The sequence below is a fragment of the Perognathus longimembris genome, chromosome 13 (genome assembly GCF_023159225.1).
Source record: "Perognathus longimembris pacificus isolate PPM17 chromosome 13, ASM2315922v1, whole genome shotgun sequence".
Lineage (NCBI taxonomy): Eukaryota > Metazoa > Chordata > Mammalia > Rodentia > Heteromyidae > Perognathus > Perognathus longimembris.
Genome location: NC_063173.1, coordinates 58275841 through 58295304, shown reverse-complemented (window position 1 = coordinate 58295304; position 19464 = coordinate 58275841). Strand labels below are relative to the sequence as shown.

General features: G+C 59.7%; 2 protein-coding genes across 3 annotated transcripts in view; one reads left to right on the top strand and one right to left on the bottom strand.

Moving 5' to 3' along the window:
- The window catches only part of Ltbp3 (latent transforming growth factor beta binding protein 3), an 18618-nt gene extending 13582 nt beyond the window's left edge, over positions 1 to 5036 (top strand). The window contains exons 17-30 of the mRNA XM_048361437.1: positions 14 to 142; positions 433 to 555; positions 716 to 838; positions 1301 to 1423; positions 1615 to 1734; positions 1968 to 2096; positions 2366 to 2533; positions 2711 to 2794; positions 3091 to 3219; positions 3346 to 3483; positions 3692 to 3853; positions 3929 to 4012; positions 4098 to 4229; positions 4434 to 5036. Of these exons, the coding sequence (XP_048217394.1) occupies positions 14 to 142; positions 433 to 555; positions 716 to 838; positions 1301 to 1423; positions 1615 to 1734; positions 1968 to 2096; positions 2366 to 2533; positions 2711 to 2794; positions 3091 to 3219; positions 3346 to 3483; positions 3692 to 3853; positions 3929 to 4012; positions 4098 to 4229; positions 4434 to 4585 (1796 nt within the window). The 3' untranslated portion in view covers positions 4586 to 5036. The remainder of the gene's footprint in view (positions 1 to 13; positions 143 to 432; positions 556 to 715; positions 839 to 1300; positions 1424 to 1614; positions 1735 to 1967; positions 2097 to 2365; positions 2534 to 2710; positions 2795 to 3090; positions 3220 to 3345; positions 3484 to 3691; positions 3854 to 3928; positions 4013 to 4097; positions 4230 to 4433) is intronic.
- Scyl1 (SCY1 like pseudokinase 1) lies at positions 4867 to 19464 on the bottom strand. 2 transcript variants are annotated; one of them, XM_048361081.1, is made up of 17 exons: positions 19282 to 19464; positions 18845 to 18985; positions 18328 to 18677; positions 17625 to 17715; positions 17376 to 17531; positions 11261 to 11419; positions 10499 to 10606; positions 9869 to 9982; positions 7891 to 8046; positions 7288 to 7476; positions 6976 to 7051; positions 6669 to 6842; positions 6376 to 6518; positions 5671 to 5742; positions 5385 to 5588; positions 5243 to 5303; positions 4867 to 5132 (listed from the first exon to the last, which is right to left on the bottom strand). In XM_048361081.1, the coding sequence occupies exons 1-17, from the start codon at positions 19390 to 19392 to the stop codon at positions 5008 to 5010; spliced, it is 2430 nt and encodes an 809-aa protein (XP_048217038.1). In that variant the 5' UTR covers positions 19393 to 19464; the 3' UTR covers positions 4867 to 5007. The 2 variants fall into 2 exon arrangements, with proteins under 2 accessions (XP_048217038.1, XP_048217039.1); XM_048361082.1 differs by having other exon boundaries at positions 5671 to 5739.

Below are 19464 nucleotides of genomic sequence, written 5' to 3'. Positions count from 1 at the left end.
CCCTCTCGCGCAGACCTGAACGAGTGCGCGAAGCCGCACCTGTGCGGCGACGGCGGCTTCTGCATCAACTTCCCCGGGCACTACAAGTGCAACTGCTACTTCGGCTACCGGCTCAAGGCCTCGCGGCCGCCCGTGTGCGAAGGTAGGGGCCCCGGCCAGCCCGGGCGGGGGCCCCGGGAGACCCTCGGCCCCCCCGACCGCCGGGAAGCCGGAAGAAGAGCGCGGGTCAAGTGGTGGAGCGCCGGCCCCGATGGGAGGGGCGCGCACGCACGCACGCACGCACGCACGGAGCGCCTCACTGGACCCTCGCTCGGCCTGGAGGGCAGGAGGCTGCGCGCGCAGCCCTGGCGCTGGCGGGGTTCGGGTCGCCTTGCTCGGTGAGGGAGCGGAGAGCCAACAAGCGACAGCCGCCCTCTTCTCCCTCCTGTGCAGACGTCGACGAGTGCCGGGACCCGAACTCCTGCCCCGACGGCAAGTGCGAGAACAGTCCTGGCAGCTTCAAGTGCATCGCCTGTCAGCCGGGCTACCGCAGCCAGGGGGGCGGGGCCTGCCGCGGTGAGGGCGGGGCTACTGAGGACGGAGGGGCGGGGCCTGCCACGGCGAGGGTGGGGCCTGGCCTCAGGTGGGCAGGGGCGGGGCTGGCGGAGGCGGGGCCTCCTGGGAAACCCCCAACGCTGGGCCAGGTCCCCAGTGTTTAAGCCAGCTCTCTCGGTAGACATCAATGAGTGTGCTGAGGGCAGCCCTTGCACGCCTGGATGGTGTGAGAACCTCCCGGGATCCTTCCGTTGCACGTGCGCCCAGGGTTATGCACCTAGCCCCGATGGTCGCAGTTGCCTGGGTGAGTTCCAGCGTGCACGTCGGGCCACCCACCATCCATTCCCCGGTTGAAGTCGGAGTGGGCCTCCCTGTAAGACCAATGGACGATGGGCTGGAATGTGGCTTCGTGCAGTGCTTGCCTAGCGTGCACGAAGCTCTGGCGGGTGTGGAGTGCTGAGGCGGACCTGCTCCTACAAGCAAGGGGTCAGGCTACAGGGAACATGTGGCGGATCTTTTGTGGACACACTTACAGGGCAGGTGGGGAGGAGGACAGTAAGGTGGGGGGTGCGGGAGAGGGAGACCCAGAGCAGGGTGAGGAGAGAGGCTGGGAGGGTGGCTCAGGGAGCACCTGGCTTGGTCACGAGTGCGTGGGAGCCGTGTGTGGGCACAGTGCTTCCTGTAGCTCTGCTGGCCCCTACTTTGGTGCTGGGGTCCATGGGCAGAGGCCTTCCTCGGACCCTCCGGCTCCCCCTGTGCTGCACAGATGTGGATGAGTGTGAAGCTGGGGACGTGTGTGACAATGGCATGTGTACCAACACGCAAGGCTCCTTCCAATGTCAGTGCCCCTCTGGCTACCATCTGTCAAGGGACCGGAACCACTGTGAGGGTGAGGAGCCCTGGACTTGGGGTACTGGCCTATCCTTCCTTGCCCCTCCTATGCTTGCTGCTCAGGTCTAGTCCCCCTCCAGAGCCAAGATGTGGTATAGGGGTATGGGAACTGCTCAGGCTGGGGGAGCATTGGCAGCTGCATGTAGGGGGTCAGTCCCTGAGATCCTCCGCCTCCTTCGTCCTCTGCAGACATTGACGAATGTGACTTCCCTGCGGCTTGCATTGGGGGTGACTGCGTCAACACCAATGGCTCCTACAGATGTCTCTGTCCCCAAGGGTACCGGCTAGTGGGTGGCAGGAAGTGCCAAGGTATGAGGGGCTGGCTAAGGAGCGCCTGAGAGGGATGGCAGGGCGTGGTGATCAGTAGACACTGTGTCCATCCACCATGCTCTACCACCACACGCACGTACAATGTACTGTTGTGCATGTTGAAATTAAAGTGGAAACTCAGGTTCTGAACTTGTGTGAGGCCCTTGGGGCGCACGCCAGGGAAAAGGGAGGGATCCTTACAGCCACTCCTGCGGCAATTCTTGTTCCCCAAGACATCGATGAGTGCAGTCAGGACCCTGGCCTGTGCCTGCCCCACGGAGCCTGCGAGAACCTGCAGGGCTCCTACGTTTGTGTCTGCCAGGAGGGCTTCACACCCACCCAGGACCAGCACGGCTGTGAGGGTGAGTATCCTCCTAGATCTCCCCCCACACACACACCGCACAGGTGGCCTGAGCCCACCCTCCTGCGTCCTGGGTACAGGAAGTAATTCCTTTTGCCTGGGGAAGTGTGGGGGGCTAAACCTCTAAGGACTCCCCAAGGCCCCTGGCTTTCACATAGCCAGAAAGGAAGCCAGGGAAAGGGGGGCGGGCAGAGTAATGCCATGGGGGGACAGACTGCCCAAGGCCACCAGCCCCATGACTGGACCTGCAATCCCCCCCCCCCCCCGCAGAGGTGGAGCAACCCTACCACAAGAAGGAGTGTTACCTTAACTTCGATGACACGGTGTTCTGCGATAGCGTATTGGCCACCAACGTCACCCAACAAGAGTGCTGCTGCTCACTGGGGGCTGGCTGGGGAGACCACTGCGAAATCTACCCCTGTCCAGTTTACAGCTCAGGTCAGGAGCCAGGCAGGCCTCTTCCCAGGTCAAACGGGGAAAATGGTCTGTTCTCCCCACCCCTCACCCCCTCCTAGTCCCTTCCTTCTCTCCCCCTCAACCCCAGACTGTTTCTGGTGCCAGCAGGCGCGAGCTAAGTCCTCCTTTCTTCCCTACACATGGCCTCTTGACCCTCAGCCGAGTTTCATAGTCTGTGCCCAGATGGAAAGGGCTACACGCAGGACAACAACATTGTCAACTATGGCATCCCAGCCCACCGTGGTAAGCCCTCTGCCTCCCCCGGCCCCACATTGGCTTGGGCTCTCCGTTGCAGTCTGGAAAGCAACTGGAAAGCCACTGCTCACCCTGGCGCTGGCCCTGCCCACCCGCATGTGGACCACGCCCATCCCCGGCCGGCCACGCCCGCCGCCCCTGGGCGCGGCCTGGGGCCGTGGGCGGGGCCTGTCCTGGTGGGCAGTCCGCGGGCTCCCTCGCTGTAAGCCCGGCTCCCGGTGCAACGGAGCCGCCCCGGGCGGGGCAGCCGCGGCTGGGCGCCCACCGCGTTCGTCACCCCACAGACATTGACGAGTGCGTGTTGTTCGGGGCGGAGATCTGCAAGGAGGGCAAGTGCGTGAACACGCAGCCGGGCTACGAGTGCTACTGCAAGCAGGGCTTCTACTACGACGGGAACCTGCTGGAGTGCGTGGGTAAGCGCGGCCCCAGCCACGCAGCCCCCCCCTCCAGGCCCGGCCCCGCCTCGCCCCGCCCTCCTAGCTCTCCCTCCCCCTCCCCCCGCCCGGCCCCGCCCTCATCGCCCTCCCTCCTCCCCGCAGACGTGGACGAGTGCCTGGACGAGTCCAACTGCCGGAATGGAGTGTGCGAGAACACGCGGGGCGGCTACCGCTGCGCCTGCACGCCCCCGGCCGAGTACAGCCCGGCGCAGCGCCAGTGTCTGATCCCCGAAGACCTGGGTGAGGCCCGGGAGGGGACGGGGTGCAGGCTAGGCCGCGTTCGCCACCCCACTCGTGCCCCGCTGCCCGGGCCCAGAGCCCGGCGAGGGGGCCCTGCGTGCTTGGCCCTGCGTGCCGGGGGCGCCGCCTCCAGCCAGTGTGGAGGAAGGAAGGTGGGTGCCGCCCCCCGCCCGCCCCCCGCCCCTCCTTGACACCGCGTCCCGCGCAGAGCACGGGCCCGAGCGGCGCGAAGTGTGCTGGAGCCAGCGCGGCGAGGACGGCATGTGCGTGGGGCCGCTCGCCGGGCCCGCCCTCACCTTCGACGACTGCTGCTGTCGCCAGGGCCGCGGCTGGGGCGCCCAGTGCCGTCCGTGCCCACCCCGGAGCGCGGGTGAGCGGGCTGGCGGGCGGCGGGGCGGGGCGCGGGCAGGGGCGGGGCTCGCCGGTGACCCCGCCCCCGCTCCAGCGTCCCAGGCGCAGTGTCCGTCGCAGAGCGAGAGCAATTCCTTCTGGGACACGAGTCCCCTGCTGCTGGAGAAGGCGCCCCGAGGTGAGGCGGCGCGAGGCCGGCCGGGCGGGGCGGGGCGGGGCGGGGGCTCCGCTGATCCTCCCGGCCCGCCCGCCCGCTCCTGCAGATGAGGACAGCTCCGAGGAGGACTCGGACGAGTGCCGCTGTGTGAACGGGCGCTGCGTGCCTCGGCCCGGCGGCGCCGTGTGCGAGTGTCCCGGGGGCTTCCAGCTGGACGCCTCGCGCGCCCGCTGTGTGGGTGAGTAGTGGGGGCGTGGCCGGAGGAGGGGCGTGGCCGGAGGAGGGGCGGGGCCGGCGGCGTGCCAGTGTCCGCGGGCTTCCAGCTGGACGCCTCGCGCGCCCGCTGTGTGGGTGAGTAGTGGGGGCGGGGCCTGTGGAGGGGCGGGGCCGGCGACGGGCCTGGACGCCAGGCAAAGTTCACACCTGTTACCGCCACCTGCAGACATTGACGAGTGCCGGGAGCTGAACCAGCGCGGGCTCCTGTGCAAGAGCGAGCGCTGCGTGAACACGAGTGGGTCCTTCCGCTGCGTCTGCAAAGCTGGCTACGTGCGCAGCCGCCCGCACGGGACCTGCGTGCCCCAGCGCCGCCGCTGATGGCGCCCTCCAGCCTCTCTGTGGTGACTGACAATGGGGGGAGGGGGAGTGTGGTGTCTTGCTCTGGTCTAACCTTGGAACACGGACCCGGGGACCTTCTGGGCTCACAGACCTCTCCAGGCACCCCAACATTAGAGGTGCTGAGGGCAGGCCACCCAGCTCACAGGCTGTGTGGGGTCTCGGGGCGCCTGTCCCCGTCCTCCCTGAGGAGCGCGCCTGTACCCTGCGTTCACGGCACTGGTGTTCACACCAGCAGTCTGGCCGGGGCTGACAACCTGGGCCAGGGGTGTGAAATAGAATTTATTGTGGCTCTGATTATGTACACATGAGATGTGCCCGGCCAGGCCAGCCAGGCTCACATGGTTTGTACAATAAATACATCCGCAGGGCCTCCCCTCTGTGGCTGGAAGGCCCAGGGGGGTTCAGTCCAACTTGCGGGCTCCCAGCTTCATGGGGCCCTTGGCCGCCTTCTTATCCGCGCGTTTGGCTTCCATCTCTCGCCGCCGTTCCTCTCGCTTTCTCCTGGCCATCTCGGCCTTCGCCTGTCCTGAGGATGGGAAGGAGGCCCGATGAGGACCGGGCTTCCGCTCCCCACCCGAGGCCCGGCCTGGGGCTGGCGGCCCGAACCCCCGTCTCCTCCCGGGGGGAAGTACTCACGGCTCCCGGCTTCCAGGCCCTCCCAGCTGTCCTCACCCCAGGAGTCCGGGTCCGGCCTGGGCTGTAAAGGGAAGTGCGGGCTGTGACGGTGGCCACTCCTCACTGAGGCCCACCCAGCCCTGAGCCCACACCCAACCAGTACCTGGGCACTGGGACGCGCAGACAGGGCAGCGAAGGGGTCACCCTTGCTGGGCTCACTGCCACCCCAGTTATACTCGCTGGCTAGTTTGGTGCCTTCAGGGAGGGGCTCTGGGGAGCTGGGCTCCTGCCAGCCCTGGTCCCAGGAGCCCTCGGCTTCCCAGCTGCTCCAGTCTGACTCCAGGGCTTTGCGTTCTGGGGGGCTGGCCTGGGAAGGGAGGGGCAGCTGATCACCTGATGAGAAGGGCCAGGTCCTGCCCACCCACAGCCGGCGGCCTAACCCAGCTCACCTGCCCAGCGTGGCTGTCCTGGCTCTTGGCACTCCAGTCATCCTGCCGGGCCAACACAGACTCAGCCTCCTGCTGTGGTGAGGGAATGGGGCACACTACACGGTCAGTAAAACTGCCAAGGGCTGGGAATATGGCCTAGTGGCAAGAGCACCTGCCTTATATACATGAAGCCCTGGGTTCAATTCCTCAGCACCACATACGCAGAAAAAGCCGGAAGTGGCGCTGTGGCTCAGGGGGTAGAGTGCTAGCCTTGAGCAAAAAGAAGCCAGGGACAGTGCTCAGGCCCTGAGTCCAAGCCCCAGGACTGGCAAAAAAGATAAAAACAAAGTTGATAAGCTGACTCCCAACCTGTTGTCACCCTTTGGGGCCAGAGGTGAGGTGGAGCTGCCCCAGGGCCTGCCCTCTGGGCCTCGGGGAAGACCGGAAGTACTCAGTGGGCTTGGTCTGGGTGGAGACCAGGAAGCGAGCTCTCCCCACCAACCCTGGGGCTGGGTGGACACTGAAAGGGTGGGGGGACTGGGTGGGAAGGCACGCAGAGGTTCAAGGGCTCCGGGCCATTTCCTGCCCCGGCTCCTGGTGGCCCTCGGCTCGAAGGGGGACTCGGTGGCTCACGCTGGCTCACAATGGCCAGTTCCGTGAGGGGGGCAGGTCAGACTCTAGGCGGAGGGGACCCTGGGGCCGCTGGGAGGGCTCGGCCCCACTCACCTCCAGGCTGCCCCAGTCTTCCTCGTCCCATCTGTCGGCAGGGCTGCTGTCCTCGGCCGCGTCCTTGTCTTCCTCCTGCGTCTCCCAGTGACTGGAGGTTGTGGGAGTGGCAGGGACAGAGGCGGGGGCCGGGGCAGGGTGTCCTGGAAGAGGTCCCTGAGCTGTCAGGGAGATCTTGGGGCAGGTGCTGAGGGGAAAGCCCACAGGGAGACCAGACCCCACTCCATCTTCTGCGTCCCTGTCACTACCCAGCCCAACAGTAGCCCCTCCTGTGGGCGGGCTGGAGCGCTTACCCTCGGGCGGTGACCGCTGGGGAGCACTGGCCTCGGTGGGCGTGGCGGGCGTGGCGGCGGGGTGCGTGCGCATCAGCTTGGAGGTGAGTGAGGACATCCCTGTCACGGCCCAGCCCGCCCAGCTGGCCGCGGCTCCTCCCACCCCGGGGCTGGAGGCCGCGTGCACGTCCTTCTCTGAACAGTGGGGGAGACAGAGGCAGGTTAGGGCACCTCAGGCCCTGGGGAGGCCTGATACAGTGAACTCCCCACCGCCCCCCAGCTGCAGAGCCGCCAGGGGGGAGAGGGAACCCCGGCCAAGGGCACTCACCCGCTTCCGCCAGCTGGGTGGGGTCTTCCGACACGGACTCCAGTTTAGACAGGAAGCTGCGAATGGCCTTGAAGGCCTGTGGGGTAGCAAGGGACTGAGCTGCTGCCTCCAGCATTTTTTTTTCCAGTCCCAGGACTTGAACTCTGGGCCTGAGCACTGTTCTTGAGCTGCATTTGCTCAAGGCTAGCACTCTATCACTTGAGCCACAGCCCTTCCTGGCCTTTTCTGTGTATGTGGTGCTGAGGAATCGAACCCAGGGCTTCATGCATGGGAGGCCAGCGCTCGACCGCTAAGCCACATTCCCAGCCTCACCTGGTCCCGCACAGACTTTTCGGGGTCCACAGTGAGGCCACAGAGCACAGGCAGGATCTTGTGGGCACAGTCGCTCATTGAGTAGAGGTTGTGGGTGGCCGCGAAGCCCAGGACCCCCGCAACCCGGGACGGTGGAAACGGGTCCTTCGTGGCCCGGCTGAAGGCAGAGGTGAGCACTCTGTGTCTAGTCTTGGAAGAGGATGGGTTGTAGAGCTGACATTACTCCCAGAACCTCCCCAGAGTGTCCCTGAATGAGCCATCATGGGACCCCCAAAGCCTAACAATGTGAACCGACACCAGCCGTGTAAATGAGAACTTACTGTCTCAGGACCTGAGGCCTGGGCAGCAGCTGCCTCCGCTGGGTCTGTGGATCTCGGGGCCCACCCACTCTAAGCCCAGGTCACAAACTCCGGCTGAGGGGAAACAGTCCTGAGGTCAGGCCGATTGGGGCTCAGACTGCAGATCCACCTGATACTGGCACAGCCCACTATGCCTGAGAACTCCGGCCGGTGCCAGGCCTCGGCGGCAAGGAGGAGAGCTACACCCACGGGGTTCCCGGCCCTGGAGGAAGCCGTGGCCTGCGGTGGCTCTCGGGACACTCACGCTGGCGCTGAGGTAAGAGCCGATTTTGCCCAGGCAGACGGTTGTGTTACATCGGATGGGGCCCTGATCATCCTTGGCCTGCAGCCGGGCAAAGTGCCTCATGAGCTCCATGTTGAGGTTGGCCTCGTTGAGCTTTGGGGCCAGAAGCAGCATGGACTGTGGGTGAAGAGGACAGTGAGTACCGCAGGGCCTGGCAGGACGGGCCTCCTGGGAGAGGAGAGGCTCCTGGGAGCCTGCCACAACCCTGCCGCACCCACCAGGCCGGGACCTGCCTCATTCGGCAAGCTAAGGGGACCCCCACTTCACCGTCCCCCATTTACAGTAAGCCTCAGAGGCATGACCACACTGCGGGCTCGACTGTCCTCTGCTTTCTCCCTACTGTGCTCCGCTCCCATCTGCTTGCTCTACCCAGCGGGCCCAGGCTGAGGCCACTGTGGTCCCCTAAGTTGAAGTTAATGGCCACACTTGACCCCTCTGCAGCCATGACAGCCCCTCCTTCTCTGTCCCTAGCACTTCTGCTTCTGCTTTTCCAGAAGCAAGGTCCTCTGACCTTGTCAGCTGCCCATTTTGTTTCGTTTTGGTTTTTGCCAGTCTTAGGGCTAGAACTCAGGGCCTGGCACTGTTCCTGAGCTTCATTTGCTCAAGGCTAGCGCTCTACCACTTGAGCCACAGCGCCACTTCTGACTTTTTCTGTGTATGTGATACTGAGGACTCGAACCCTGAGCTTTATGCATGCTAAGCAAGCTCTCTACCACTAAGCCACATTCGCAGCCCTTTTGTTTTATTGCCAGTCCTGGAACTTGAACTCAGGGCCTGGGCACTGTCCCTGAGCTCCTTCTGCTCAAGGCTAGCACTCTACCACGTAAGTCACAGCACTACTTCCATCTTCTTATGTGTATGTGGTGCTGAGGAATCAAACCCAGAGCTTCATGCATGCTAGGCAAGTGCTCTACCACTGAGCCACATCCCATTGGCTGCCTATTTTGCTGAGATCTTGTACTCAAGACAGTTGAGATTTTTTTCTTCTTTTTTTCACTCACAGCTGTCAATCTACCACTGGAGCCATGCCTCTACCCTAGTCTCTTTATTTATTGATTGATTGATTGCCAGTCCTAGGGCTTGAACTCAGGGCCTGGGCACTGTCCCTGAGCTGCTTTTGCTCAAGGCTAGCGCTCTACTACTTGAGCCACAGTGCCACTTCTGACTTTTTCTGTGTATGTGGTACTGAGGAATCGAACCCAGAGCTTCATGCATGCTAGGCAAGCACTCTACCACTAAGCCACACTCCCAGGCCCTCATACATTTTCTTACCTGGCTGACTTCCAACCACAATCCTCAGATCTCAGCTTCCTAAGTAGCTAGGATTATAGGCATGAACCACTGGCACCCAGTAGACTGCTTGTTTGCGTGCTTTCTCTCTTTTTAATTAGTACTGGGGCTTGAACTCTGGGCCTGGGTGCAGTCCCTGAGTTCTTCAGCTCAAGGCTAGTACTCTACCACTTGAGCCACAGTGCTACTTCTGGTTTTCTGATGGTTCATTGGAGATAAATGTCTCACGGGCCTTCCTGCACAGGCTGCTTTGAACCATGACCCTCTAATCTCAGCCTCCTGAGTAGCTAGGATTACAGGCGTGAGCCACCAGTGCCTGACTGCTTTGGTTGTTTTTGATTAGTCTTGCTTTCTGCCCAGGCCAGCCTGGACTGCCATCCTCTTATTTATGCTCCCTCCTATAGCTGGAATGACAGGTGCTCATCACTACACTCAGCTTCTTATTGTTGAGATGGGAGTCTCAGGAACTTTTCCCCCCAAGATGGCCTCAAACTGCAAGCCTCCCAGGTAGCTAGAATTATAGTCATGAAACCCCCACTCTGTGCCCGGCACTTCAGACCCACAGGCTGAGCCCCAAGTCTGTGTCCTGGAGAGCCCCCTCTACACCCTGGAAGGCCAGCAGGGCCTCTCCTGGCCCGGCCACACCCACCTTGACCGTCTGCTCCCGGATGGCAGGGTTGGTGTCCAGGAAGCCATGCACCACATGGGGAAAGACCTGGGTGTTGACGGTTGGCTCATCGAGGTACTGGATAAACTGCTCCATCTGCGGCCCAGGGCAGGGTGTGAGGACACATCCTGCCCCGCCACGCCCCGCACAGGGCCACTCCGGCTTTGGGGTCCCCATGCGCTGGCTCTGGCTGGCCAGGCCAGCGTCCTGACCCACAGGTTCGGCCTTGGGAGGGCTCGTGGTTTTGGTAGTTGGACAGGGATTGGTACCCAGAAGCAGTACCTGGGATTGCTATCTGTTCTTTCTGTCCCCCAACCCCCCCCCACGCCCCCAAACCCCAGTTATCTGATGCTCCCAGGATAAGAGATGCATCCCCAGCCTAGAGGGTCAGAGTGGCAGAGCCGCTGGGGAGCTGAGCCCTGTAGCCTGGGCAGTGCGCTCCGTCACCGCCTCCACCTCTGCTGGCCTCCCCCATCCTCCCCTGTGCAGGGATCAGGACAAGGGCTTCTGGGGTCCCAGTGCAGGCAGGGCGGGGGCTCTCTCCATTTGCCTAGAGCTGGACGCGGGGCAGGCGCTTCCCGCGGGCAGGTCGGGCCCAGCCAGGGCTCCCACCTGTTGGAGGAGGCGGATACGCATGGCGCGGTCCGTGGACGAGAACATCTTGACCACCACGGGGATGATCTTCTGCTGATACTCCTCAGCACTGAGGAACTTGCCCACCTGCGGGGAGGGGCGGAAGGGGGGCTCAGCCACACCCATGGCGGGACGGGGCAGGTGGCACTATCTCCTCGACAGCCTCCTGTGCCCACACTGGGCCTTCATCTTTCTGCATCTTCCAGGAGGCCGCGGAAAGCTGCGACCGTCCCGACAAATAGGTGCCTGCATAACGCATGCAATCAGAATCGTGCCCACAGCTTCTGAGGATCCAGCTAACTGGGACTGAATGGCTGTCCCCACTCTCTTCAAGGACAGGAGTCCGCTGGAATGGACAGGTGCCCGGGTGAGGGTGGCCAGGGCTATGGAGGCAGGGAGAATCCGGCCTCAGGAATCAAGGAGCCGAGTGGCCAAGAGGAAGGGCAGGCTGGGGGCTGGCGGCGCACACCTGTAATCTCAGCTGCTGCCTCCGAGGGCAGGAGTTCCAGAGCTGATTAGGGGACGGGCCCTAAGCCACCAGCGCAGGCGGAAGCTCCTCCCCTGTGAGCTGTAGTTTGTCCTGACAGGGCTGGGGAAGGTCACCCTTAGGGCAGGGCTGTCCCCAGCCTGAGGCCTTCTCCCTGGCAGCTCGGATGCTGTGGCCGCTTGCTGGTCCCCACAGCTCCTGAGACGCTGGGGCTCTCGGGCCTCCCTCTCCCAGGGCCCCCCGGTCCCACTGACCTTGAAGAGGGGCGTGAGGACCACGGCCCCCGCACTGCCAAACTCAAAGGCAGTCAGCAGCTGGGGCAGCACCTTGTGCCGGCAGAAATCCTCGGGGAAGGAGTCCAGGCTTTTGCTCAGCTCTTGGAAGAACTTTTGCTTCTCGGCTGGCTCTTTGATCTGAGGAAACAAAGGACAGAGGTCAGACCCAGCCTGGAGAAACCCGAGTGGAGTCCCAGAGCCTAACTGCCTGGGTTCAAAGCCTAGCTCTCCTACCTGCCTCGTGACCCCGCGCAAGTGTTCCATCTATAAAATAGGGGGCAACTTTTCCACCTCACAGTCTTCTTCCTGGTAACTCTTCCACCTCTGAGGCTCCAGCCAGAAAATGCACACCAGCAGGAACAGTGAAAGGAGAAGGAGATGGGGGCAAATGTGATAAAAGATCTTATATTCAGGCCAGGCACCAATGGCTCCCGCCTCCAAGCTACTCAGGAGGCTGAGATCTGAGGATCACAGCTCAAAGCCAGCCAGGGTAGAAAAGTTCCTGTGAGACTCCAATTAACCACTCAAAAGCAGTAAGTGGCTCCGTGACTCAAGTGGTAGAGCACTAGCCTTGAGCAAAAGGAGCTCAGGGACAGTGGCTCAGGCCCTGAGTTCAAGCCCCACAACTGGCACACACACAAAAACAAGGTCTTATATTCATGTATGAAGGCAGAAGAGGAAACCCATTAAAATTGTTTTTAAAAGAGCCTGGCGCCGGTGGCTCATGCCTATAATCCTAGATACTCAAGAAGCTAAGATCTGAGGATCACAGTTCAAAGCCAGCAGGGGCAGGAAAGTCCGTGAGACTCTTATCTCCAATTAACCACCAGAAAACCAGAAGTGATGCTATGGGTCAAGTGGTAGAGTGCTAGCCTAGAACTGAAGAGCTCAGGGATAGCACCCAGGCCCAGAGTTCAAGTCCCACGACTGACAAAACAAATAAGTGGTTTATACCTAGCTACTTACATCCTAGCTACTCAGGAGGCTGAGGGCTGGGGATATGGCCTAGTGGCAAGAGTGCTCACCTCATATACATGAAGCCCTGGGTTCAATTCCCCAGCACCACATATATAGAAACGGACAGAAGTGGTGCTGTGGCTCAAGTGGCAAGATGCTAGCCTTGAGCAAAAAGAAGCCAGGGACAGTGCTTAGGCCCTGAGTTCAAGGCCCAGGACTGGCAAAAAAAAAAAAAAAATAGGCTGAGATGTGAGGATTTGAAACAAGATTGGACAAATAAAATACAGAGACTCTTGGGCTGGGGATATGGCCTAGTGGCAAGAGTGGTTGCCTCGTATACATGAGGCCCTGGGTTCAATTTCCCAGCACCACATATATAGAAAATGGCCAGAAGTGGCGCTGTGGCTCAAGTGGCAGAGTGCTAGCCTTGAGCAAAAAGAAGCCAGGGACAGTGCTCAGGCCCTGAGTCCAAGCCCAGGACTGGCCAAAAAAAACAAAAACAAACAAACAAACAAACAAAAACAGAGACTCTTATGGTCCAATTAACCAATAAAAAGCTGAACTTAAAGGTGTGGCTCAAGTAGGAGAGGGCCAGCCTTGAGTGGGCAAAGTGAAGGGAAATGTGAGCCCAAGTTCAAGCCCCATGCTGTTACAAAAAAAAAAAAAGAAAAGAAAAGTTGTTGGGTGCTGGTAGCTCATGTTTGTAATCCTAGCTACTCAGGAGGCTGGGATGTGGGGAGTGCCGTTTGAAGCCATCCCAGACAAGAAAGTCCATGAAACTCTTCTCTCCAATTAGCCACCATCAAAACTGGAAGTGGAGCCGTGGCTCAAAGCGGCAGCACTAGCCTTGAGCAAAAAGAGCTCAGCAACCCCAGTGTGCAGGCCCTGAGTCAAGTCCCAAGATCAACAAAAAAAAGTTACCAACTGGTACACCGGGAGCCTATCAGCAACAACCATATGTTTTGGGGTTTGCTTCTTTTTGCTAGTACTGAGGGTTCAATTTAGAACCTTAAACTCTCACTTGGCTTTTTCTACTCATAGCTGGTGCTCTTACCACTTGAGCCACGCCTCCAGCCTAGCTCTTTTTGGTTAACTGAAAATAGAGCCTAGAAGACATTTCTGTCTAGCATCTAACCTTGATCCTTATGATTTCAGCCTCCTGAATAGCTAGAATTAAAGGTGTGAGCCACTCACATCTAGCTATCCACATGTTTGTTTGTTTTTGCCAGGCCTGGGCAACACAGGAAGTAGGTGCAGTTTACCCAGAGACTGGTCCTGGCACTGAGCTAAAACAGGCCAGGCTGTCAATTCAAGTCTCCAGAGGGACTGCACGGTCCCTAACCTCTCCAAGACCTGTCACATCCCTGACTCAAGCTTCCTGAGCAGACTGTGCTGAAACCTTTACACATAGCCACGTGGCATCTCTCAAATAACTCTCCCCACTTTATTAAGTAGTTAACAGCGCATTTCTCACTTTACCATCAAGGAAACAAGGCATAGAGAGCCAAGGAGCGAGTCCAGATGCACAGCTAAGAAGCAGCCACAGCACCTCTGCTGCACTTTACCCCAAAGAGATGGTCCTGCTCCCATTCACAAGGGAGGAGACTGAGGGTCAAAATCACCAGCCAAAAGTGCCGGCAAGCACCAGGACTACTCAGGGAATCTCAGGCCAGGCTGGGTCATATTCATGTTGAGACTGTGAGGATTGTTTCCAAAAACAAGAGGGGCCAAATGCTACACACAATGCTACATGTCTACAATCCCAGAAACCCAAGAGGCTCCGGCAAGGGGATTGAGAATTCAAGGCCAGCCTAAGCTATAGAATATGGCTCAATCTCAATCAGCCAGTTAATCAGTAAAGGCCAGGCACTGGTGGCCCAACTACCCAGAAGGCTGAGATCTGAGGATCACAGTTTGAAGGCAGCCTAGGCAGAATAGTTCTGTGGACTTTTATCTCCAAGTAACCAGCAAAAAACCCAGAAGTGGAGCTGTGGTTCAACTGGTAGATTACCTGCCCAGCAAGCACAAAGCTCTGAGTTCAAAGTCCAGTATCACAAAAAATACAAATAGAAAAAATGAGTCCAGGCTGGGAACTATAGCTTAGTGCTAGAGTGCTTGCCTAGCATGCATGAAGCCCTGGGTTCGATTCCTCAGCACCACATAAACAGAAAAAGCTGGAAGTGGTGCTGTGGCTCAAGTAGGAGAGTATTAGCCTTGAGCAGAAAGGAAGGGAGGGAGGGAGGGAGGGAGGGAGGGAGGAAGGAAGGGAGGGAGGGAGGGAGGGAGGAAGAGAGGGAGGGAGGGAGGAAGAAAGAAAGAAAGAGAAGGAGGGAAGGAGGGAGGGAGGGAGGAAAAGAAGGAAGGAAAAAGAAAGAAAGAAAGAAAGAAAGAAAGAAAGAAAGAAAGAAAGAAAGAGAAAGAAAGAAAAGAAAGAGAAGTCTAGCCTGGAGCCAGCGGCTCACACCTTACAATCAATCCTATTGAGATCTTAGCATTGCGGTTCAAAGCCAGATGGAGCAGGAAACCGCAGAAATGCTAGAAGTGGCGCTGTGGCTCAAGTAGTAGAGTTCTAGCCTTGAGCACAAAAGCTCAGGGACAGTGCTCAGGCCCCCAGTTCAAGCCCCACAACCCACAAAAAATGAAAAGAACGGAAAAGGCTAGTGGGGTTGCCTTCAAGCAGCTCAGTTTGGTGTGGAAGGCGGGATGTGAGCCCAGAGTTGGGGAGTGGGGGTAGAAGACAAGCCCAGAGAGGGACCCAAGACGACACAGGGAGCTACAGCCGCGCCCCCCACAGCTCCCCTCGACACCGGGAGGGAGGCCCGGGACGCTGTGCTCCCACATCTTGGGGGGGCAGCTGGAATAGCCCCCTCCCTGTGGACACGCTTTACAGGAAAGGGCAGCCTAGCCGGCGGGGCCAGCAAGGAGAAAACTCCATGTGACGGGGTTCCTGTGCCTCCACGCTGGCCGGGAGGCCACAGGCGCAGTTCCAAGCAGCTTCTCCCAGGTGCAGCCCAGGGCCCCCGCTGCTCTGGCCCCCACCCCCGCCACGACGTCCCCAGTTCAGCTCCTCCGAGGTCTGTGCAAGTGCCTGTCTCCCTTCTGCCCCCATCTTGACGGGTTCCACCTCCCCCCCCCCCCGTGGTCCCCACAGCTGGGTGGGGGCGGTAGACAGGCAGAGCTCTTGCCTTTGCTCCCCACCGCTAGAAGCCAGTGGGTGCGGTGACTCCCCCCTTACAGAGATGGACACTGAGCTTCAGAGGTGAAGCAGGGGGTGCCCGCCCCCATCTTCCCATGTGCTGGTCCCTCTTCCTTCTCACCATCCCCTGGCTCCAACTTTCAGACCCCAGCTCAAATCCCAGCCTTCTGAGGGTCCTTTCTGGGACCCCCCACCCCATTTCCCTCCATCCAAACCCAGGGAGGACAGGTTTTGTCACTGACATGTCTGCTGTTTCGCTCCCAAACTTAGGCATCTGGCCTGGTCACTTCTTCCTAGGTCCTTAAGGGCAGATCCAGGTCTGATTCTCCTGCCTGACCCTCATACCAGTAGGGGTGGGGCCCCCTTGAAGACCAGAGCCAGATGCTGTATGGAGTTCCAGAGTGATGGGGCAGTCAGTGATCACCTGCTGTGTGCCCAACTCCACAGAGCACCCCTCCATACCCACGGGCTGGATCCCACCAACCATGGATCAAAAATGCCAGAATAGGGCTGGGAATGTGGCCTAGTGGGTACAGTGCTTGCCTCGTATACATGAAGCCCTGGGTTCAATTCCCCAGCATCACATATATAGAAAACGGCCAGAAGTGGCGCTTTGGCTCAAGTGGTAGAGTGCTAGCCTTGAGCAAAAAGAAGCCAGGGACAGTGCTCAGGCCCTGAGTCCAAAAATAAATTTTAAATCAAATGAAATGCCAGAGGAGGGCAGGCACCTGCGGCTCACACCTGTCATCCTAGCTACTCAGGAGGCTGAGATCTGAGGATCGTGGTTTGAAGCCAGCCTGGGCAGGAAAGTCCATGAGACTCTTATCTCCAATGAAATACTCAGAAAAAGCAGGAAGTGGTGCTGTGCCTCAAGTGGCAGAGCACTACTCTCGAGCAAAAGAAGCCCAGGTGCTCAGGCCCAGAATACGAGCCCCAGGCCCAGCAAAGGAAAAAAAAAAGAAAGAAAGTAACTGTACTGAGCCAGGCACTACATTCCTGTCATCCTACCTTCTCAGGGGGCTGAGATCTGAGGATCACAGTTTGAAGCTAGCCCAGACAGAAAATCTGTGAGGCTCTTATCTCCAATTAAACACCAAAAAGCCAGAAGTGGAGCTGTGACTCAAGTGGTAGAGCACTAGCCTTGAGCACAAAAATTCAGGGACAGGGCTGGGAATATGGCCTAGTGGCAAGAGTGCTTGCCTCCTACACATGAAGCTCTCGGTTCGAGTCCCCAACACCACATATATGGAATACGGCCAGAAGTGGCGCTGTGGCTCAGGTGGCAGAGTGCTAGCCTTGAGCAAAAAGAAGCCAGGGACAGTGCTCAGGCCCTGAGTCCAAGGCCCAGGACTGGCCACAAAAAAAAAAAAAAATTCAGGGACAGCGACTAGGCCCTTTGGTTCAAGCCCCAGGATGGGCACAAAAATAAATAAATACATAATGTAACTGTACTGAGCATGCAGAGATATATTCTTTTGTCATTATTCCCTAAACAATACAGTTTAATTACTGTTTGCACAGGTTTTATAATTCACCCAGAGATGATTAAAAGACTACAGGACTCAAAAAAAAAAAAAAGTGTAGGTCTCTAGGTTTGATCCCTACCCAAAATAAAGAGCACAGGAGGATGTCCTACGCAAACACTGTATCCTGTCATACGAGAGACCTGAGCACCTGCGGCTTTGGTTTCCTCAGGAGCCCAAGGCCCCATCTCCACGGACAGCGTGGAGAACTGGGCTAGGACGTACTTTAAACTCTTGGACTCCTCTCTGTTCCTCTACGAAGCAGGCACTGTCATCAGGGCTAAGCCAGGTTTGTCCCTAAAGGGCCTAACTGCACAGTTCATGTTTGCCTTCAGAGACTGTAAGAGACCCTGGAAAGTGGGACGGGGGGCCGTGGCAAGGAAGGCAGGGCAAAGCCCAGGTGAGCGGGGGCACTCACCTGGATCTCTTCCAGGAAGAGGTTGGTCTCCACAAAGCGGTTGTTCATGAAGCCGCTGGGTGCCCGGCAGTTCTGCAGGAAGCGGGCCGGGTTGGGACGCACCTTGGGGTTGGCTCCCACCAACTCACAGTAATGGGGCACCAGGGATTTGGGGATCTGTAAGGGAAGGCTGGGTGTCAGGGAAGGGGGTGGAGGGAGGAAGACAGCAGGAAGGGCATGGGGCGGAGCCATCAGGGGCGGCCTGCTTACCTTCCCAGGGTTGCGGAGGGCAGCTGCCCGAGGTAGGGGCCCATTGAAGACTTCCCAGATGAGGCAACCCAAGCGCCACATGTCTGCTGACCTGTGGCAATAACTCCCAGTCAGGGATTCACCAGGGCCCGTCTACAACCTGGCAGCCGCGACATGGCAGGCCTTCAGCTAGCCCATCAACCCTAAGCCAACTGGTTTCCTTCAACCCATTTAACAGACGAACTGTAAGGGTGAGCCGGGGACCCGTGGCTCACACCTGTAAGCCTTGCTACTCAGGAGGATGACATCTTAGAATAGTGGTTTGAAGCCAGCCCAGGCAGGAAGGTCCATGAGACTCCTCTCCAATTAACCACCAAAAGCCAGAAGGAGAGCTATGGCTCAAAAAGGAAGAACGCAAGCCTTAAGGGAAAGTTAAGGGACAGCACCCAGGCCCTGAGTTCAAGCCCTAGTACACACACACACACGAAACTAAGGACATGTACCCCAGGTCAAAAGGTTTTCAAATTCAGAAGCATCTAACCCCGCAGCCTCCAACCACTCTGGGAGCCTCGGGAAAGGCCCCTCTCGCAAGGCCTGGCTCCCTCCCCAGCAGTGGGAGGTGGGCGTGTCTGCTCAGCGGTGGGCGGGGCTGCGCAGGAAGGGGCCCCCGGAAGGGCCAGCTAGTGTAGGGGTGCAAAGACGCAGAAGCCTCCAGAACACCCACCACTTCTCTCTGACGGCTCTGCCACTGCTGTCCGCCAGTTCCGGGGGGTCATACTGCTCAAGCTCAGGGATTCCCTTGCGTGGGGGTCCCCCACCATTGCCTTGGGCTGAGTACATGTAGTCCAGGCCCCCAAGTTTCCACTCGCCCGCTCTGTCTACAAACACAGCAGCCATGCAGACGTTGTTGTGGATGAGGCTGCAGTCGTTCACCAGGAAGCTGAGTGCTTTCACGATCTGGTGCAGCCCCCAGGACAGCTCGTGCTCCTTCAGGCCTCCAGCTTCCACCCGTGCCTTGAGGTACATTCCCAGGGGGGTCACGGCCTCTGTCACTACATGGAGGCACTTTTCTGTCTGTTGAGGGAGACGGGGCATCAGGGCAGGGATGGGGACACGAGGAAGGAGGGAGTGAGAGAGTGAAGGAGCAGAAACCAAATGGGGGTGCTGAGATCCACAGATGGGCGCGGAGGGACAGGCTGAGTGAAGGCAGGAGGGAGAGACAAGAGATGGCAAGCAGATACCTCCAGCCCATCGATGTAGGCCAGGATGTTGGGGTGCCTGAGAGTTTTGAGGCGCTTGAAAGCAGCTTTGGCCACCTGGGTCTGCTCCTCCGAGCCGGGCTTCACGTCATACACGAAGATGGACACCGGGCTGCCTGTGGCCTGGGATCAGACGGTCCACTGACTCGGCCTGGGTCTCCCCGGCTCCCCATCCGAGCGGAGGGGAAGGGCCGCCCGCCGGCCTCGGCCCCGGGCCGGCCCGGAGGGACTTCACCGGGCCCACGTGACCCCTCAGCCCTTCCTCCCGCCACGTCGGCACTGCCCGCCCCCTCCCCGGCCCGTTGCCCCGGAGCCCCGGTCGCCGCCACGTCAGGCCGGGCGCGACGCGACGGGGCCGGCGACTCGGACTAGGCAAGGCCGAGGTCGGCCGCGGCCTGTGGAGCGGCGCCAAACCTCACCTTCTTGCGGCCTCGGTGCAGGACCCAGGGCCCCGGTGGGCCGCCCTCGGGGGGCTCCGGGCTGAGCTCGAACGGGAAGTCCCGGACTGGGTCCCGCGCAAAGAACCACATCGTCCCGGCCGCCGCGGCGGGCTCGGGCGCCTCAGCTCCGGGTCCTCCGGCAGCCGGGGCCGGGGCGGGGAG

Excerpts from the sequence above, each read along its gene's own strand:
- Scyl1 (XM_048361081.1), bottom strand. The coding sequence starts at position 19,392 with ATGTGGTTCTTTGCGCGGGACCCAGTCCGGGACTTCCCGTTCGAGCTC. Across the intron at positions 9,983-10,498 it reads GTATCCGCCTCCTCCAACAG|ATGGAGCAGTTTATCCAGTA; the intron begins GTGGGAGCCCTG and ends CCTGGGCCGCAG. Across the intron at positions 6,519-6,668 it reads CCAGCGGTCACCGCCCGAGG|GACACCCTGCCCCGGCCCCC; the intron begins GTAAGCGCTCCA and ends GACCTCTTCCAG.